General features: G+C 29.7%; 5 protein-coding genes across 6 annotated transcripts; 4 read left to right on the top strand and 1 right to left on the bottom strand.

Moving 5' to 3' along the window:
- Positions 1-196: 196 nt before the first annotated feature.
- On the bottom strand, positions 197-2,547 carry LOC128386865 (phosphoacetylglucosamine mutase-like). The gene is made up of 4 exons (XM_053345970.1): positions 1,998-2,547; positions 1,442-1,922; positions 707-1,363; positions 197-631 (listed from the first exon to the last, which is right to left on the bottom strand). Exons 1-4 carry the CDS (start codon positions 2,093-2,095, stop codon positions 275-277), a joined length of 1,593 nt encoding a protein of 530 aa, XP_053201945.1. The 5' UTR covers positions 2,096-2,547; the 3' UTR covers positions 197-274.
- Positions 2,548-2,848: 301 nt separating this feature from the next.
- LOC128386877 (uncharacterized protein KIAA0513-like) lies at positions 2,849-7,235 on the top strand. 2 transcript variants are annotated; one of them, XM_053345984.1, is made up of 6 exons: positions 2,849-2,997; positions 3,664-4,744; positions 4,883-4,976; positions 5,146-5,591; positions 6,502-6,596; positions 6,689-7,235. In XM_053345984.1, the coding sequence occupies exons 2-6, from the start codon at positions 3,822-3,824 to the stop codon at positions 6,739-6,741; spliced, it is 1,611 nt and encodes a 536-aa protein (XP_053201959.1). In that variant the 5' UTR covers positions 2,849-2,997; positions 3,664-3,821; the 3' UTR covers positions 6,742-7,235. The 2 variants fall into 2 exon arrangements, with proteins under 2 accessions (XP_053201959.1, XP_053201960.1); XM_053345985.1 differs by lacking the exon at positions 2,849-2,997 and adding an exon at positions 3,063-3,429.
- A 527-nt stretch (positions 7,236-7,762) lies between these two features.
- LOC128386815 (uncharacterized) lies at positions 7,763-8,970 on the top strand. The gene has a single exon (XM_053345905.1). It carries the CDS (start codon positions 8,218-8,220, stop codon positions 8,764-8,766), a length of 549 nt encoding a protein of 182 aa, XP_053201880.1. The 5' UTR covers positions 7,763-8,217; the 3' UTR covers positions 8,767-8,970.
- A 900-nt stretch (positions 8,971-9,870) lies between these two features.
- LOC128386854 (uncharacterized) lies at positions 9,871-11,096 on the top strand. The gene is made up of 4 exons (XM_053345955.1): positions 9,871-10,419; positions 10,498-10,569; positions 10,662-10,748; positions 10,970-11,096. Exons 1-4 carry the CDS (start codon positions 9,877-9,879, stop codon positions 11,063-11,065), a joined length of 798 nt encoding a protein of 265 aa, XP_053201930.1. The 5' UTR covers positions 9,871-9,876; the 3' UTR covers positions 11,066-11,096.
- Positions 11,097-11,692: 596 nt separating this feature from the next.
- Positions 11,693-19,325, top strand: LOC128386752 (uncharacterized). The gene is made up of 2 exons (XM_053345825.1): positions 11,693-11,913; positions 18,104-19,325. Exon 2 carries the CDS (start codon positions 18,116-18,118, stop codon positions 18,854-18,856), a length of 741 nt encoding a protein of 246 aa, XP_053201800.1. The 5' UTR covers positions 11,693-11,913; positions 18,104-18,115; the 3' UTR covers positions 18,857-19,325.
- Positions 19,326-19,502: the final 177 nt, after the last annotated feature.

Genomic DNA, 19,502 nt, shown 5'->3' with positions numbered 1-19,502 from the left:
CAAAACCAACTGTTAAAATGAATTCTCAATTAAATTTACCCGTTCAACTTTTTTCTCCAACAGGTGGAGCCATTGAGCGATTCAGTTGCGAATTGAAACTTTGAATCAATTAGATTTAATCTCAATCAATGTTAACTAATTATTTATGGAAAAACGATAAATGAACAAGTATTTAGAATCTTTAATCACTTACTGATTGTTCTGGTTAAAGGAAATGAATTTTATTGGATAGGAAAAAGTTACGAATTTGATTTCGATCAAGTTTTTTTTGTTATTATTTCGAATAATTTTGTACAAGTTGGACGATATGTTCAACTAATTGATCAGCTTTCTCTTGAGTACTTGACTCACCATAGACTCGAACAACGGGCTCGGTTCCCGATGGACGCACAATTACTCGACTATCTTCAAATCTGTTGACCAACTGATTGATCTTGTATTGTAATTTATCGGGTTCGAGGACAACGGTGCCCGTTTCGTTTGTTTTGATGAAAGTGTGATCTTTGACTGTCACTGTTACGAACCGAGAAGGTGATGTCTCATAAATGGAGTCCCAATTTTCAACTGTCCAATCTTTGGCTCTCAAAATGGACTCGATTAAAAGGAGATTACAAAAAGCATCACCGGTACTCTGTTAATTGAGAGAATTGATTTAGAGAGTAAGTTGATTATTTTCATTGTTCAACTAATTTTTTTTTCAATTTACCTGATGCATTAAATGGAAAATTTTCATCAATAAATCAGCTGATCCAGTTGAATCAGTTTCGACTGCACTCTTGACCACTCTGTAAGCTTTTTCGTTGTAAAATACTGACCCATGTCCATTAGACTCGAACCAAATTGATATATCAGAATTTTCAGTTTTCTTCATTAAATTTTTAATTCCAGGAAGTGAACAATCAACCGAAACACCGACATATTTTCTCAGAAATCGTGATGTCTTCCCATTAGAATAAATCGTTTGGATAACTTGAAAGGTCACTTTATCGGAAAGTCCACTAAATAGAAGAAGTTCTTTAATGTAGAGACAAAAAAGAGCGGCGATTTTATCACCATTCAATATTCTTAATTGATTTTCTTTATCCTTATAATAATAAATGATTCGATCAAAATCACCGCCAATTGAAGACCATCGATCACCTTGATTAACTGGACAATCAATCGGCTCTTTAAGTTCACTTTCAACAAAATAAGATCCACATTCTTGATTAACGGTACCAGGACCAGTATTGTGAAGGTTAAGATAAAGATACGGGGCCAGTTGATTTTGGACCTTTTTCATTTTGAGTCCACCGACACCATTACCACAATCGACATTCAATCTCGGTGTGTATTTACCTGGACTTTTGTTTATACCGAAACACTGGAAAATATTCAAGGAAAAAAAACCAAACTCGAATGTTAAAATCTCTTAAAATCGTAAGGTACAAAAAAAACTGACCAATTCTTTGAACGAACCGATAAACTTGAAGAAATAACCAATTTCGGTGGGTTCGGGTAGACCTTTGTTATGGAAGTAAACAATATGATGTAATTGTGGAGTAGTTAACATGCCGAAATCACGAACAGCCGAATCAGTTGATCGAACTCCGTCTGAGGCTGATTTGGCCAATTTCTCTGAAGTGTCTCTTGAATCTCGAGCGATAAACACAAGGCCAGGATTACGAAGGTTTAACTTCTTGATGATATGATGAGTCGCCGCTTCAAGTTTAAGGTCAGATTCATTTCCTAATTTAACGCAAAGTGGTTCCCAAGGTTCATCTAAAATGTAACCATTGAAATCGATCATTTTAATCCCGTTGTCTTCAGATGGATTATGAGATCCAGTGATCATAATGCCGACCGCTTGACTTTCCATGGATCGCGATCGAATCGCGGCAATAATACCCATTCGAAAGGCCATAGAATCTATAAAACGACCACTGGAGAAGGAGAAATATCAAATACCTTAATCATTACAGAATAGAACCAAAATTTAGAACAATCGAAAGACTCACTTATCTCTTGGTCCACAAGTTCCATAGGCAATTAGATGAGAATGTGATTTGGGATGATTTTTGGCATAAGAGCGAAAGGTCAACCCTGAGAAGGACATTGAATGTAAACCACGATAACTGTTGATGGTCAAGATGTAAAAGGTAACAGAAAAATAATCAATATTCTGAAGATAGAAAAAGAAGAAAAAAAAATATCGAAAGAACGGAAAATGATCTTGAAATATTTCCTTTTTCAATCGAAAGATATGAAATTTTGATTGATGTGAAATTGATATGTGAATGTTGATTGATCAAATAATCGGGTCAACATGGAAAGGTGAGAATGAACTTTAATTCTCCCTTTTAATGTTGACATATTTCACAACAATCGAAAAACACTGAATTAGAACATGAGAATTTTTTTTCTATCCAAGGCATCACAATGAAAGAAAAGATGCCAGAGAAAGAAAATGATTTAGGTAAATGAAAGAATCTTTCAATTAATTCTTATTATCAGAATCAGTTAATTGTTGACAATTTTCTATGTAAATATTGATACAAAAACGGAAAGAAAATGATTAATACAAAATTTAAAATTCTTTTTAGTTCTAAAAACTGTCAGCAGAGGGCGTTGAAAACGAAACTCGAATCGATTAAATTTTCGGATCGATTGTTATTCTCATAGTTTTTGGCTGAAAACGATAAAATTATATTGATTGAAGTTCTTAAATTGATTATCATGCAAGAATTTGAGTCCAAAGTTAGAGTAATTTTTTAAAAAGAGATAAAAATTGACCCTTTTAAATTTGTTTCTATTTTTCTGTGCACAAAAATTGTCTCGATTTGTGTCGATAGTTTTTTCGATTAAAAATCTGGAAAATCGATCAATCGGTTGATCAATAATCTCGATGAGAATCAAACTGATTGAATCAGTTAAAAAGGTTAATTGTGATGTTGATTAGTTTGCTGATTAATCCCAACCCATTCAGAATGGATTAGTTAAAGATGATAAAGACTAAAAGTAAGTGTTTAATTCAATCCATTTAACCCAAATCTCCAATTCTTTTACTCTAATCAACCAACAAAACGTAAACAACAAAAGGATTAAATTAAATCTCAATTTTCATCACCAATCAGACCAATTGGAAAAGTTAATTCATTTGTTTTACTAGAGATCTTTGATTCTAATTGTTAGATGGTCAACCTTTCCTCTAATCGTTGGTCAAAAATTTACCTCTTCCTTTTCCTCTCCATTCCAAACAATGGACATTTTGTCTCTCCATCTCTCTTTACTTTTCTCTCTAAATTGTGTTTCTACAAATTCTATTCTATTTAATTAGTTGTTTTTTTTTCTCTCATCGAAATTATTATTCTATTATCATCATAATCATCATCATAATCATCATCATCATCATTTTTGTCTTCATTTGATTTCCATTGGATTTTCCTACCGGTTGTAATCAATGAATTGTCTTTGTTGATGATGTGTTGATATTCATCAACTCCTCTTGTTACCTACTGATTGATTTCTTTTTTTAGAATAAATTGGAGAGAATTATTTTTTATTCTCTTTTAATTTTATTCTAAATTATCATCATTTCCATCCCCTAGTCATCCTACCATTCTCACACTGACCCCAGGTTATCTTCCATTCTAATTTGGATTTTTTCTTTTTCCCTTTCATTAGGTAACATTTTCCATCACCAACTAAAAGTCAATAGTTACTAATATTTATGCAGCTATTTGATTATTCATCTTACATTCTGGTTGATTATTTTGTTAACTTCTGTCTCTTATCATCATTGTCTTCCAATTTTGATATTATTCACCATCTTTGGGATCTCCATGCAAAGTGATTGTGAAAACTTGACCAGTTTCCATTATCCATCAATGACCAGGTTATCAACTCTTTTGACCTCTTCTTCCTCGGCTTCATCAACATCTGATCCAATCCAAGCCGAATCAACCATAACCACCACAAGTACCACCGTCACCTCAACCTTGATGGATTCTGTTAAATGTCCAACATCAAATTTACCACCGACATCAACGGTTACCAAGTCAAGTTCACTATTTGGTACTCGTAGTCTTTGGGGGTTTAAAGATAACCTTTTATCCGGATTATCATCCCGACTTGAAGCCTTCCAATCCAGTTTCACCGATAATGGGTCGAACTCTGACCCTTCAAAGAGCTACATTAACAACTCTCCCCTTGGATCAACTACAGGTTCTCCCTGTGCAAATAAACAACGTCGTCGACCCAAAATACGTTCAATTTTTGGTCAACCAGAAATGATGACAATTCCCATCGTCCAATCATCATCATCAATGCAAAGATCCAAAGATACATCAATGGATTCTCTAGATACTCTGGACAGTGGTCATTCTATGGGTGGATCAAGTTGTGTCTCCGTGGCCGAACTTCGTAATCTAGAGATACATGATACCCTTAAACCCTATCGAACCGGTGAATCGATTGGAATTGGCAGTGGACAGGAAACATCATTAGAATCTTCTGAAGCTGAAGATGAGGGTAACAACGATCGATTAAGATTAAGGATTCCTCGAAGACCAAGAGGTATTGATCTCAACAATTTAAATTCCAATTCAAAAATTTCATCCCAATCAAATGGTCAATCAACTATGGTAGATAAATGCTCCGCTAATCCATGGACATCAAATTGTGACTACAATTCTGATGGTACCGATGACGATGAAGAGGTTAAAATTTTCATGGAAAATTTTGTCGATAAGATTTTCTCTGACAGGTAAAAGTAAAAATCATCCAAAGAAACGTTTTCCTGCCAATTTATTGATGATTCCCATATATCTGAATTGAACAATTAACGACAATTAACTAACTATAATCATTTCCTGTTTCTGTTTTTTTTCTATTCTCACAATAGTTCATCAATTACCCTGCCAGAGAAATCATTGTTTGGAGCTTATGCTCGAACAGACAAAGGAAGGTTACTCTTTTCTCGTTTCATAAATGAAAAGGTTAGTTAACATTTCCTTCTAACAATTAGTGAACAATTAACTAAATATTCTCTCTTTTCCTTTCCTCCTAATCACCTGAATCTGATGAATTCTGGGTTACATCTAATACCCTCATGAATCTACTAAACTATGTCACCATTTTTACCGATGTCGATGTCAACCCGTTCAGAGAGTTTACCAAAAGCAAGTAACTGAAAGTACCTTTTACAGTTTGGTTCAATATTTTGCTATAATTTTATTCGAATGCTCAGAATCTGATGATTTCTCACCAGCCAAAACAATATTGAATATGTGTTTCACCTTTTACCATGAACCAACGTTGGCTCAGGTTAATCCATTTCAAAACTATTCCAATCAACAAGTTCAAAGCTCACAACGAAAAAATTCAATCAATGATTATAATAATATCTCCGCTCGTCAATATCTCTATCAATACCTGAAAGAACAACCAATCTGGCGATCTCATCGTTTCTGGTCCGCTGCTTTTTTTGATTCCGTCATTTGTGAGAAAGCAAAAAGTCCCATTCATGAGAGATTATTGTCAAAAAATATCACTCAAAATGAGAGAGATGAAGAAGCTCAATTACAAGAAAACACCGTTTTCGGACAACTTGGGTAAGAATTGTCACCAAATCGGCTTTTAATTCCGTGAGAATTGTCAATCCAACCATTTAATTCACTCACCAGCATATTAATCAGAATCAGGATCAGAATTTAGTCTTTCACTCAATCAATAAATTGAAACCATCACAATTAACCTTTATTTTTTTATTAATTGTTAAATTTAGCTACTAGAAAATATTGATTTGCTTAATTGTCATGTTTAGTTTTCCCTATGAAATTTACAACCATAACTAATGAACATTTTGACTTACGATTTTATTGATTTAATAACAATTAGCCATCAATCTAATTGTTATAATCTGATTAGAATTGATCATAAAGGAATAATAATATTAATTGTTTGAAGAGAAAATAATTTTCCCCAATGAAGGTTAATCAATCTTCTTAATTGTCGAGGGCAGATGAAATTATATTCGTATAACAATTAAACAGATAAATTCAGTTGGTAACAGTGTCAATGAACAAACAATTAACCTAATTGTCAATGTGTTAATTTCTGCTAATTTAAATGATACTAATTAATTTTAATCTCAATTAATTCATTCATCGTTTAAATTTCCTCTCTTGATTTTGTTACATGTTTTGATTATTTAATTTGGTTAAATAATTATAATGATTACAATTAGATTAAAGTGACATTTTTACATCTTTCCTTTGATTGTAATTACCTTGATCTATTAATGACGTTCAACTGAACAATCAATTTAATCATTTAATAATCAAGTCAATTTACTGAATTGAAAACAACTACAAAACCAGAATCCATTTATTTACTTTGATTGTTGATTCTCATTAAATTATAATTAGTTTTTCCTTTCAATTAAATCATGATTGTTATTGAATCAAGTGAAAGAATTGAATTATTATAAAATTAACTTAATTGTTGTTGATTTAATTACAGGGCTTTCACTTATTACATCAAAGAGTTTGGATTGTCCGAAAAATTTTGCTTAGAGTTTTTAAATAAACAAGCAGCAATTGGAAATCTATCCAAAGGTAATTAATCTTAATTGTTGCTAATTTAATCATCTAAATTAACCATTGATCATTTATTAATTGTTTCTATCTTTTCATTTGTTTCCATTCAGATCAAACATTTACTCTCCGTCAAAATGTGGCCTCACTTTATGTCAATCAATGAAAGAGAGATACAAAATATCCCTGTTAATTGTTACGATATATGAGAGAGTCAAAAAAAAAATTAAAACTAATTGTTAAATTGTTTTGCCTGAAAAAAATTAGCTAAGTTAATCAATCAAAGTTTAATTACGATCCAATTAACCAGTGTGAACATGTTGAAGTAAATTGGACATGAAAAGAAAAAGAAAATTATAATAATTGTGACAATTTACAACCTACGATAATTATCATGACAACAATTAATTCTCCTGACAATTAATTGTGAATACCAATCAATTTATTTAATCAAAAAAAAAATGATAATATTATTAATCATATAAAACCATAGCAATAATTAGTATTTATATGTTGCTGTTATTAAACAAATTGAATGTATCAATTTGTTGTAAGTATGAAAGAAAAAAACTTTATCATCTTAATTAATATGAATAATTGTATCAATTGAAATAATTAAAATAATTAAAAGTAAACAATTAACTTTTTATATTAACGAAACTCTCATCGGCTCATTGATTTATTTTCCAATTGGCGGCTGATAAGCCGATTAACCCTCACAATCAACTAATTGCCATCATCATCATGATAACTTTTAGGAATTAATTTGAATAAATGTTATAATTAACAATTAATTGAATGTTTTTAATTTTCCTCTGGCAATTAAACAGTATACGCTGTTCAAACTCAATTAACTGATTACAATCAACTCCAAAAACGACCTAAATTGATCAGTTAATTATTCGTTTGATTAAATTTTATTTTCTAACAATTAGCAATCAATCAAATCAATAAAATTTCTGAATGATAGTTAAACTTTTCATTCAAGATTCAATTGAATTGCCATTTAATTGTCCATTTAAATTGTTGATCTGGTTTTTAAATCACCCGTTAGGTTATCACCTTGGTCACAGGTCAATGGTTGATTTGTTAATCTTATTTCTTGGGAAACAATTAGTTAATTTACATTCAAATCTTAAACATCTCAATATGAGGAAAAATGAATGAACCATCAAACTGATGAATATCATTAATCTTACCAACAGAATTTAAATTGATCACTAATTTTCTTGGTAAATTAATTCTTATCATTATTATTTTATTATAATCTCTATAGGAAGAGATTATTATAATTGTTCATCTCACCGAATCGACATAATTGTCATGATTAGAACAATAAAAGGGCGTAATGATTAAGATGACAAAATGTAGATAGAATCATTTTCTTAACCGATATATTTGCTTTTCGCATCACGGAAGCAAAGGAAGTCCATAGGGATCCCCGTTGTGGCCTCAGTTCTAGATTAATTCAAGCAAAACAATCAATAAACCGACAATATATAAGAGCGATATTTTCAGTGTCAAGTTCATTGATTGTGTTGATTGTCACTTGAATAGTAAGATAGTCAAATTTTTGTTCCTTCTTAAGTGTTTGAATTGGAAAATCGCTTCGAAAAGTGATCAGAGAAAAACGGAATCGAAAATGTTTCCACTTTATGTTACTTATTGTTTGTGCTTCTTTTTGACGGGATTCTTTAAACTGACCGATGCCCATGTCCCGACAAATGGATCACTTCCAAGCCCAAAGGCTCGACAATTGGACGATCTACACCACGAGAGTCCAACATCTTTAACTCGCCAATGGCCTGAAGCCTCGTACCTCCTTCCAAACTCAGCGATGTCCACTCTTCTTCCGATCGCCATTTTCATTGGAATTGGAATCATCTTGTTGAAATTGTTCATCTTAAGCCTTTGGATTTTTGGACGATCTGGAGCACCACTTGGAGGCTATGGACTACCAATGACTCCTTATAACGCCGGATATCCGGGTTATCATTCACTTTCTTCAGCCTATTCATCCGGCGGGTGGAGAGGTGATGGATCAGGAATAGCGGCAAGATCCATGGTCGATAAAAGTGGCCTACCTTTGTCCCCATTCATCGGGAATAAATTATTATCCTTGGTGTCCAAAGTGACCGAAGCCATGGAAGGTGCTGATAAACGTTACAATGCCAATGGATCTAAATTGTGAACAATTAACTGATCAAAATTCATTAATCATTCTAATGGTATTTATTTATTCAATGGGTTACTAATTATTCCTACTAAAATTGTAATTAGAGTTTTAAATTTAAATCAAATAACAAAAGGTTCTTGATTTAAAATAGATTCAAGTCTTAATCCAATATTTCATTTTAAATATTTAACCAAATTAAAATTAACTTTTAATTACCTTTGGATCATAATATTATTATGAAAAGATATTGATTAAGATGAAAATTAAATCGATTGTCAGTTAATTATTTCCAGTATTTTTCTTTTCATTCGTGATTAACTAACATTTTCAAGACTCTTATAATTAATGAGAAACTAAATTTTTCATTGTTAAGTAAACAATTAAGGTGACAAAACGATTATTTTAATCAACAACAAAAGGGTCTAATTATTGATCAACTAATAGCCTAGTTTGGAGATGAAGACAATTAAATAACTTAATCAGTTATTTAGTAAATTGTCACTTGATCATCGGGTTGCCAGTAAATTTATATATAAATTGTCAAGTTAAATTGTAAAGTTAATTGACAGTTTAGGTTAATTGTTGAGGTTTTTGTTGATTGTGAAAATGAACCAATTTGAGGGCAGGTCAAGTGTTGGATGGACAAAGAGTGTTAATCATCAATGTGAAGGAATACCTTATGAATTTTGGTTGAAATTATTTGGATTAATTGACAATCAACTAATTGACAAAGTTCGTGATGCTGCTGCCAAAGGTGCTCCATTAACTGGATTAATAATGGAATCAACTGAATCTCATAAATCACCTTTCATGGGTCAATCGTTGAGAAAGTTAATCATCTTGACCATTTTATCAGTTATATCGGTCAAACGATTCATAACAATCTTAAATTCTGATCAATTGATTAATTCATTTCTCGGTGATGTAACTGGATATTGGTTAGAATCTCCAATTTATTATCAATTTCCATCGTTAGTCTATCTAATCACTTCTCTGTTAATTATCACTCGATACAATTCCCATGAGAACGATTTAAAATGTTACCTTCCATTTGCACCAATACCTGACCAACCGATTCCCTGCCAATGTTATAAACGATTAAAATACAAAACAAGAATCAGACTAATGACATTAACCATTTTAATTGTCAACACTGCGATCATGTTAATCACTGCTTACCCTGTGATCATAATTGTCTACAACAATCCAACCAATTTCCCAGGTAATCCAATGGTAGCATTCATTTGGCTGGTGGTTGATTGTTGTGTCAATCAATTGGCTCTTGGGATAATTATGTTTTCCCTTCTCTATTTTGATCTAATCTGTTTGGTTATTGGGAATAAATTTCGATCCATTGAGGAGATAATCGATGAAGCAGCATTACAATGTATTAAACGGCGAAAAGAACCAAATATATTCACCTCATTGACCTCACTGTTCAACAATTATCTCGATATAAACGATATTGTCACCGATTCAGATCACTTTTGGGGTAAAATCTCCTTCTACATAATATCCTCTCATACGACACTTTTCCTCTTTGTCACCTATTCCTTTATCTATGGTGAAACTCATCCGATTCTTAAATATCTCTTCATCATCATCGGATCTCACTCTTTGTTTGTCCTCTACAAAATTTGTCAATCATGTTATGATGTTTCCTATGCGGTGAGTACATTTGATTAGATGACCAACTCCAATAATCGTCCACTGTGTCCATCATTTTTTCCTCTTCGTTGTTATTAGTCAGCTAAACGTGGTTACGACAATTTGTCCAAAATTAATGAATTTGAAGCACCAAAAGTTGTTATGATGAAGGTAAACATCTAATAGATGATTAAAACAAAAGGAACACCAAGAGGAAAAGTAACAACGAACTATTATTTTCTCTCTTATTCTTAACCTGATAGATTCTCGCTTTCAGACGTTATATGGATTCTGAGACAATTGGTTACTCAGGAATCTATACAAAGGTCACTTATGAAACACTTTTCTCGGTAAGTTTACCATGAATAAATCTACAACTTAATCGTCAAGATTAACATGAGAAAAAAATTCAATCGAAAAAGTTGAAACAAAAAAGTTAACCCTTTCGTTTGCTGTTCTTTGGGAACGGTAGATGGAGCAACAGTCGAACGTTTTTTCTACCAAAACTTTTTAGAAAATTTAATTTAATTAATTTGGTAATTAACTTTATACAATCATTAATTATTTCTAGTGGATGTTTCTGGTTGCTTCGTTATTCTTGATTATCATGGACTTTGCAAATGGTACATTACCAACAGGATTAAGTATGAAAAATGTTGAATTTTGAAGGTGATTCAATTAATTCAACTTACTAATTAACTGACAATTAAAGTAACAATTAAATGATTAAAGAAGTAAGAAAAATTATTCTTTCATGATCTTTAGATTATTCTTAGTATTTTTGTTATATGTTATTTTATCAAAGATAATTAAAGGTCAGATTTTGTTATTCTCAGAAAATTCTTACAAGTAAATCAGGGAACTCAGGGAAAAAAGTTTTCCCTGAGAATTTTTAACATGTTCATGAATCGAAATGAAAATTATATCACATCGTGTGAATATTATCATGGAAAAAAAGATTCGGTGAGTAAAAGGAAAAGATAATAAATTAAGTACAAATGATTCAATTCGATTTGTGTCACATTCTATTTCTCTCTCAATGACTTTCGTTCTTTTCGTTCTCTTGGCTTGACCACAATCTTGACCCTTGATTTATTCCTATTCTAATCTATCCTTAAGATGATAAGTATCAGAGTTTTCTTCAGAATTCTGAATACGTCATGGGGAAAGCGCTACAGTCAAATGTACTCATGTCTCGAACTATATCCAATATCAAAAGTTAGAACTTTTTCTTTCGAGTCTGTTTTTACCTTTCTTTTTTTCGTTGACTCCCATGGAACTGAGTATTTTTATATTCGTGAGCAATAATAGCTGAGAATCAGAATTCTCATCTCAAGATAACTTGAACATCGTCTCAACTTTCATTCAGTTCCTCAATAATTACCAATAAAATATTGGGCACAATTTACTAATTCTGTGTTAATAATAATCCATTGGACTTTCTAAACTATTGTTCAATTTAATTTTCCAGTTAATCATCAACCCCAATTAGTTAATAATTCAATTGAAAAAAAGGTAAGAAATAAACATTATAAATTGTAATTCATTTACTTATTTCAATTGATTGTTGTCTCATCAATTTAAATTCAATCTCGATATTTGTTGACCAAAATTAGATAGAGAACCAACTCAACCAAGTTTACAATTAACTAATTTTTTGACAATTTAGTACATGATTAAGTTAATCATTTCAATGATGACTTACCAATTCAATTGAGTGATTTACAATGACCAATAAACTACTGGTCAATCTTGAATTTAGATCAACAAGTTGACCTTTTAATACAATACATTGTATAGCATTTAAATCATTCAACATATTAATACATAAAGACAGACTTAATCATGATTAACTAATGATTAAGGACTAATATTTTTATGGAAATTTGTACTTGTATCAAATGGCAATCAAATCAAAACAATAAATTAAAACATCGAGAGTTATTATTAGTTGTTGACAAAAGTTCCTGACAAATGATTACTATGGATTCAATATTCTAGCACAAGTATAATACATAAGTGATTTAAATCTTAATCATCGCAATCAAATCAACTTCCAAATATATTGTTAGTTAACTTCCTCATCCTCTGACATTAACCCACCTCCACTCTTAAGATAATCCAATTCATCTGAAAATAAGATCTTAATAAGATAATAAGTGATTACAGTTAACTTTAATCAGTCTCTTAATTGTTGAGTAATTTTTAAATTGCTCAATTTTTCACTGGGTAAACCCAATCATAGCCAATAATTGTTAATTATGATCCTTTTAATATGTTAAGGTTGATGCCCTGTAATAGACAATTAAATATTTTCTAATTGATTTTCCGCAATTAATGAACAATTAAATTTTCTTGATTAGTCTAACTAACTAGTGTATAGTTAAATGTAATGATAATCAAATAAAAGACGATTAATTAAGACGATTGTTAATCCAATTTAGTAATTTGGTTCATTTAATATTAATAATGATAGTTTTGTTTTCTTTATGTACAATTAAAACTGAATAACAATCAACTTTAATTAGTGATTTTTAATCAAATCAATAGTAAACAATTTGTGACATTGACCATCAAAGTATCTTGATCAGGTTTTGACCTACAAGTTATTAAATTATAAGAGGATAATTGTGATTACAAGTTATTTTTATCATCCATACACTCACACAATTTAACAATTAATCTAATAATAACATTAACTATAAATCTAATTGTGTGTATCAACAATCAACTTAATCAGTTGTTAATCAAAACTACGTGAAAACTAATAATGAAACGAGTTAATCTTTAGGCAAAAAAAGATAAACAAACAAATGGATTAAGTTATCAAGTTAAATCATTTGATAATCAAATTGAAAACTGTGTTAATTGTTAGTTGAAAGTTAATCATTCATGTTCACAATTTAATCATCTACTAGGTGATCAACAGTTCCGTTTCCTTTAACCCACTCGCTAAATTGTTGACTAATTTTCACGTCAAATAATCAAATTTATCATTAACTAATAGAAATTCTTGTTAATCATTAATTAACTATTAACAAAATCAATTGATTGGATAAAATATCGATGTTGTGGTGAAAATAATCAATTAGAACTTTTTTTTTCTTATTCTCTTCTCGAATTTATTATTAATACAATTACACTCGTTTGTAGATGTTAATTAATCTCTTACAGTTAATTACTTTATCCATGTCATTGAATTTTTGTTTTCTTATCAAATTAAATTAGTTAATTGTCATTATTAAATAATCGTGAAGGGATAATATCATTATATTTTTAACAAAGGGTTTGGACCAATGGATTAACTTTAATCATAAACAATATCAAGTTACAATTAGGTTGCCTCCGGGTAAATAATCAGGTAACCAGGAAGTGATCAATGATGAAACAATCAACAAATGATAATCAAGTTACAACTTAAATTGTCACAATTAGAAATGAACATCAATCAAAATAATCAATTTACCTTATTTTCTGATCATAACAACTAATTGCTAGAAGCAAATGATTAAATAATAGTTGATACTTTATTTTTCATTGTAATTAACTGATTGTCGCAAGTTAATTATCAAATTATCACATCATCATCATCATCTAATATGTTGATTGTCAACTTTAATTGTCAACAAATCAAACCAAATGTCACATAAAGTCAGTTTATTAATTTAGATCATTTTTTGCCTTGTGAATGGGTAAATGTTGACAAACTGTTACTGTTTTAATTAGTGGTTGATTCTTGAATAATTAATTCAAATTACATGGCGATTACTCAATTATAATCACCTATGAATTTATTTTGATTGTATTGGTAAAAGGTGAGAAAGTTAATTAGGGAAATTTGAATTTCCATAAGTTCTGATGAACTTTTCCCTCCATGGTTCATATCAGGATAATGAAGGTAATCATCATGATCATTAAGATGAATAATCTCAAACTGAACTTCATGATAGTTTAAAGATCAGAATCTTAATGAGATATTTGAACTTGAGATCAATTTAAATTAAATCTAACCAACACTCGGAATCACTATTGACAATTAAAAATCTACCAGAATCTTCAGTGATTCATTAATATCCCACAATCAAATGTAAATTGTCATTCTAATTATTATTCATTATCGTGTACACGATTTTATTATTGTTAACAATCAACAATTGATTAAAAGTCAATCAGGAAACCACACAATCAATGTAATCATCGATAATAATAAGTGATCAAAGTTAATCTTTTATTCAAATCATGTTAATGATAATCAACAACAATCAACAAATTGTTATCCATAAGAAAAGTATTAGTGATAAAAATAGATCATCAATGAATAACTAGAGATAAATACAAGACATGATTCTAATTGAATTAATTAACCAGAATAAATTAATCTAATTAAGCAAATGATCAAAAGGTTCATTAACTCACAATTAAGAATCAAGTTTAACAATCAAAATCAAATCAAACTTTTTCCAAAACGCTGGTAATATAAATGAATAATACAATCAAAGATAAATAATCAAAAGTCCCAACAAATCAATAATATGAGTTAACCATGATTAAGTTAATTGTGCCAATCATTTTGACAATTAAATCTGAGAATTCAATCAAAAATCAATCAATACTTTTTTTATTTTCATTCATTCACAATTTAGATGAGAAACAAAAATGATCATCATACAAATTTTACTACAGAATGTCAATCATTTAATTGATTACAATTAAACTTTTCAGGTCAAAAACCGTAATATTTACATTGGAAATGTGATCGAAAAAAACTAAAGTTCTAGAACAGTTCAAAGTGAGGTTCGAATGTCATTTTTTTTTTGGTAAAATGAAACTCGACAATACATTTTAATTCAGCTGTAACTTTAATTAGCTTTCGCTAATTGTAAAGGCCCAACAATAAACTAGATGTATTAAGTAAGTTAAGAACGTCAATAGATTAGTTAATCATTCTGTTGATTAACTAATTAATTATTACAAATTTTAGCTCATTAACCTTAAAAGTTTTGGTAAGATTATGTTATTAGTTAATCAGTTTCTCTGAGTGTAATTAAAAACATGTTGATTTGTTAATTTTAATCAAATTAAATTCAATCCATGGGTGTGTGTGTGTATATGTAGATGTCACCATCTAGTTAAATAATATTACATTGAAACAAGTAAATCAATTAATCATCAGTTTAATTATAGTAATTAAAAGTAAAAACCTTCAACTGTTGATTAGTTAATTTACTTCATGTGATTAGTAAAATCTATTTATGATTAACTATTAAAATGATGATGATAATTAGCTGGATGAGGTGAAAATTAATAAAACAATATAATTATTTAAATTTTTCACCAATTATTGAAATGGTTAGTTGATTTAATTATCATTTAGATTTGTATCAAACTTAATAACAATTAGTTGATCATCAAGTTGCAGTTTTATTTTTAGTTAAATTGTTGACAAAGTTTAGAATCAAAATAAACCAGATTAATTATTAATAATCGTTTCCTTTGGCTGATTTACTAATGAAAACAGAATTAAAATTAAGGTCAAAAGGCTAAGGTTGATGAGCAATTAAATTTTCATTCTAATTGCAAGTTAATTAACTTCGAGTTTGTCCAAAGTTTTCCGTGTTTAGTAAAGTTCAACAATCGAAGTTAGAACTTTTTTTTTCCAGTAAAAATTCAGTTCGATGATTTTTTTCCCGAATCTCTTTCAATTCAAATCAGATTCTCAAGTTTTGTATCATTAGATTTTATGATAATAAAGATTAATCATTTAATCTGATTATCGAGTTCGAAGTAGTTGAAATTGATTGTAATCGGATTGAAATGCTGATCATCAGTCTAATTGAATCATCTAACTACCTGTTGAATCAATGAGATTTTTTTGATTGTTTCTAACTTCCTGGTCCATCAATTAATCAGTTCAGCCCTTTAACTTATTACAATCAAACGTTGAGCCCTCATAGTTAATCAATCATATCCTTAAATTAACCAGCATCCCAATCATCAGATTTGATAATATCCTAGAAATCAATATAATTTGTTGATTGGGAAGTGAACTCAAAATACTTTCACCTTTCAGAATGATGAAAAACAATAATATAACATGAGAAATCATGATTGAATTGAATGAATCAATATTCACCTTCAATGATTAAAGATTTAAATTAACTGAATCATAAATACTCATTTGAAACCTTAGATTATTGGATTCTGTTTCATATTCTGGGTCAGAAAGTTAATCATGATTGAAGAAAAGTTTTCAAATGTAAACAATTCAGACACAATAGCTTTACATGGGTTTCCCCCTGATCGTTCAGAAGACTTGAAATTTCATTTGGTAATATTATCATGATAATCGTCATCTTATCTGATGGTAAATTGTGATATATTACAATCATTGTTTTCTCCATGGTAAATGGTCAATTTAAATTCATTCAGATTCCCACGAGAAGATGAATATCAGTTTTCATGGTGGAAAAAAAAATTTGAAATATTCTCAAACTGAACTGAGTTTTATCTCGAAGTGTAAAGGAAAAGTTCATGAAACAATTATCCCAATATAATAGATTCAACTTCAAAGTTCTGGAAGGTATAACCTGTAAAGAGATACAAAGAATCTGAAAATAGAATGAAAAATTTTATCATGAAATATTAGGAAAAGAATTTATTTTTCAGCTATAATTCAGTTCCATTGAAATTCAGTGTAAACAAGTTTTGAATCATTTCTCATAAAAGATATGAAAATATCATGAATTTAATCCTCATGTTTAACTTTTGATTTGGAATTGAATTAAATCCATTAAAATTTTGTTTACCAAATTAAATTGTTACACTTAAAGTTATGATCAACTTGTATTTACCATTGAATATCAATTCAGTATTGATTATCAATACAGTCATTGGTTTGAATGAGTTGATTTCTTGGTTAATTGTTAGACAAATTGAAACCAAAAATTACTTAATTTTCATAGATCTGCAATTGATCAACTTTATATCATTTAATCATTTCAATATTAATTGATTAGTTGGTATATTAAATTGATTACAAGGATGTTCAACATTGATTATAACCAGAGAGCTAAATTATTTTGTTAAATCAACTAAAGTTCCAATGTTGATTCTTAACAATCAATGGCTATTATCAAGTGATTAACTTAATTATGATTACCATTGGGTGACAATCAATGATGTTTAACAGTAGCAATTTAACGGTGAAATAAAACCAGGTTACTTGTGGTATTTACAATTGACAAATTGTCTTGAAAATGAGGTGACAATTTAATCTTAATCAACTATGGAAATCAGGAAGACAATAGAAAACAAAAATTTAATTTAAATCCATTGATTGTTGATTCTAAATCAATTGGTTAAATGATTAGTGACTTAAATCAATAGTGAATTTATAATATATCACTACAATTGGATAACAATTGAAAAAAGTAATCAAATCAAGTTTAATTGATTAGGATCACAGGATGTAGATTGATGATAATAATCTGATCATCATGATGATCATGATAAATTCACTATAATAAGATGACATTTAAATTCATATGAATGAAGCAACTAAATTGCTAATTGTTAACTTGGTGATTAGAATTTAATTGTTTGATAACTGATTCAATAGTCGTAAAAACAAATGAAACAACAATCATAGAGATTCACTGAATTAATTCAACAATTAACTTGAGATTAATTAATTTTCTCCATTCAGATATTGACCATCATGATTATTCAATTGTCATCATCAACAACTCATGGACTTAACCAGTTTGCGATTTTGTTATTGATCACAATTAACTTATTACCGGTCACTATGTGCTATTCACTAAGACCAATTTGGATTAATCCATCATCATCATCATCATCATCATATTTATCCTCATCTTCATCTTCATCATCATTATCATCAACTCCATCTGATTACATTGATACCCAACGATTATTTGATTCAATTAATGATTTAAATTTACCATTGGATAGTGAAATTGATTCAACAGATGATAATGAATTAAATAGTTTTACTAATAACAATTTAATCAAATTAAATGATCTTGAGAGCAATTCAAATCATCAGATTAAATCATCACCAGTAACTATATCAAATGTTAATGACAATCAACCAATATTAATTCAACCATGGATTGAATCTGAAATTTTGTCAACATCAATAAATGGTAATGTCGGAGGTACAAGAGGGAGGAGGATTTTATTTGACCCAAAGATGACCATTAGAGGAGGAGGGGGAGGAAGAGGTGAAGGTGGAATAGGAAACGGAAATAGATCTGATAAAATGGAAGATAAAAAAAGATCTGATTCGAGAGTGAAAAAAGCATTAAGTTTATTTGCCCATTGGAAACCGGCCACATACAAGCAGCACTTGGACGATGCTTACAGTTCAGAATTGGTCAGTGCGGTGAGTCGAGGACATGGACGGACAATGGGACACTCACTTCGTTGGGGATAATGTCCAGTTCAACTTTCACCAAATTTATGATTAAAGCACAAAGGAAAAGACAAATAGAAATCATTATGAATCATATTCATCAACCATCATCATCATCATCACTAATTATCCCATTATTATTGTTGTTGTTAACTGGTCATCATTAAACTTGTCAAATTATCATCATCTTCATTTTCATCATATATTAAACCATTGTGATGATAATGATGAGGATAATTATCAAATTGATTAACTAATCAACCCCATTGAATTTACCTGTTTTTTACATTACCACACCTTCAATGTTTTAATTCACATCATGTTATAAATATCATACAATTAATGAACTTTTGTTTCTTGTGCATCATTTGTTTTAATTTAATTTCTGTTCACTGATGATAATTAACAATTAACAATTAATCATTTTACTACCAGAAAAGGATGATTATTAGTCAATGAGAGAGTAGATTGAATAAAAAAAAGGGATAATACAAAAAACTATTGGTAGTTACATATGATTAAAGTCTGATTAACTTTTTTGTCTTCAACATTATTATTAGATTAGTAATTAATTTGATTAACAATTAGCTGATTATTGCCATAGTTTCCACAATTCATTGAGGACAATTTGTTAATGAAATTCAATATGTCTATATTGGTTATTGAT

The sequence above is a fragment of the Panonychus citri genome, unplaced genomic scaffold (assembly GCF_014898815.1).
Source record: "Panonychus citri isolate SS breed McGregor unplaced genomic scaffold, ASM1489881v1 Contig00077, whole genome shotgun sequence".
In the NCBI taxonomy this organism is placed as follows: Eukaryota; Metazoa; Arthropoda; class Arachnida; order Trombidiformes; family Tetranychidae; genus Panonychus; species Panonychus citri.
This window is presented reverse-complemented; position numbering and strand designations above follow the sequence as displayed.

Coding starts and splice junctions, on each gene's coding strand:
- LOC128386865 (XM_053345970.1), bottom strand. CDS start 2,095: ATGTCCTTCTCAGGGTTGACCTTTCGCTCTTATGCCAAAAATCATCCC. Junction 1,923..1,997: donor ACTTGTGGACCAAGAGATAA/GTGAGTCTTTCG, acceptor CTCCTTCTCCAG/TGGTCGTTTTATAGATTCTA. Junction 1,364..1,441: donor TCGGTTCGTTCAAAGAATTG/GTCAGTTTTTTT, acceptor AATATTTTCCAG/TGTTTCGGTATAAACAAAAG.
- LOC128386877 (XM_053345984.1), top strand. CDS start 3,822: ATGCAAAGTGATTGTGAAAACTTGACCAGTTTCCATTATCCATCAATG. Junction 5,592..6,501: donor ACCGTTTTCGGACAACTTGG/GTAAGAATTGTC, acceptor ATTTAATTACAG/GGCTTTCACTTATTACATCA. Junction 6,597..6,688: donor AATTGGAAATCTATCCAAAG/GTAATTAATCTT, acceptor GTTTCCATTCAG/ATCAAACATTTACTCTCCGT.
- LOC128386815 (XM_053345905.1), top strand. CDS start 8,218: ATGTTTCCACTTTATGTTACTTATTGTTTGTGCTTCTTTTTGACGGGA.
- LOC128386854 (XM_053345955.1), top strand. CDS start 9,877: ATGACATTAACCATTTTAATTGTCAACACTGCGATCATGTTAATCACT. Junction 10,420..10,497: donor GTTATGATGTTTCCTATGCG/GTGAGTACATTT, acceptor CGTTGTTATTAG/TCAGCTAAACGTGGTTACGA. Junction 10,570..10,661: donor CAAAAGTTGTTATGATGAAG/GTAAACATCTAA, acceptor TTAACCTGATAG/ATTCTCGCTTTCAGACGTTA.
- LOC128386752 (XM_053345825.1), top strand. CDS start 18,116: ATGATTATTCAATTGTCATCATCAACAACTCATGGACTTAACCAGTTT.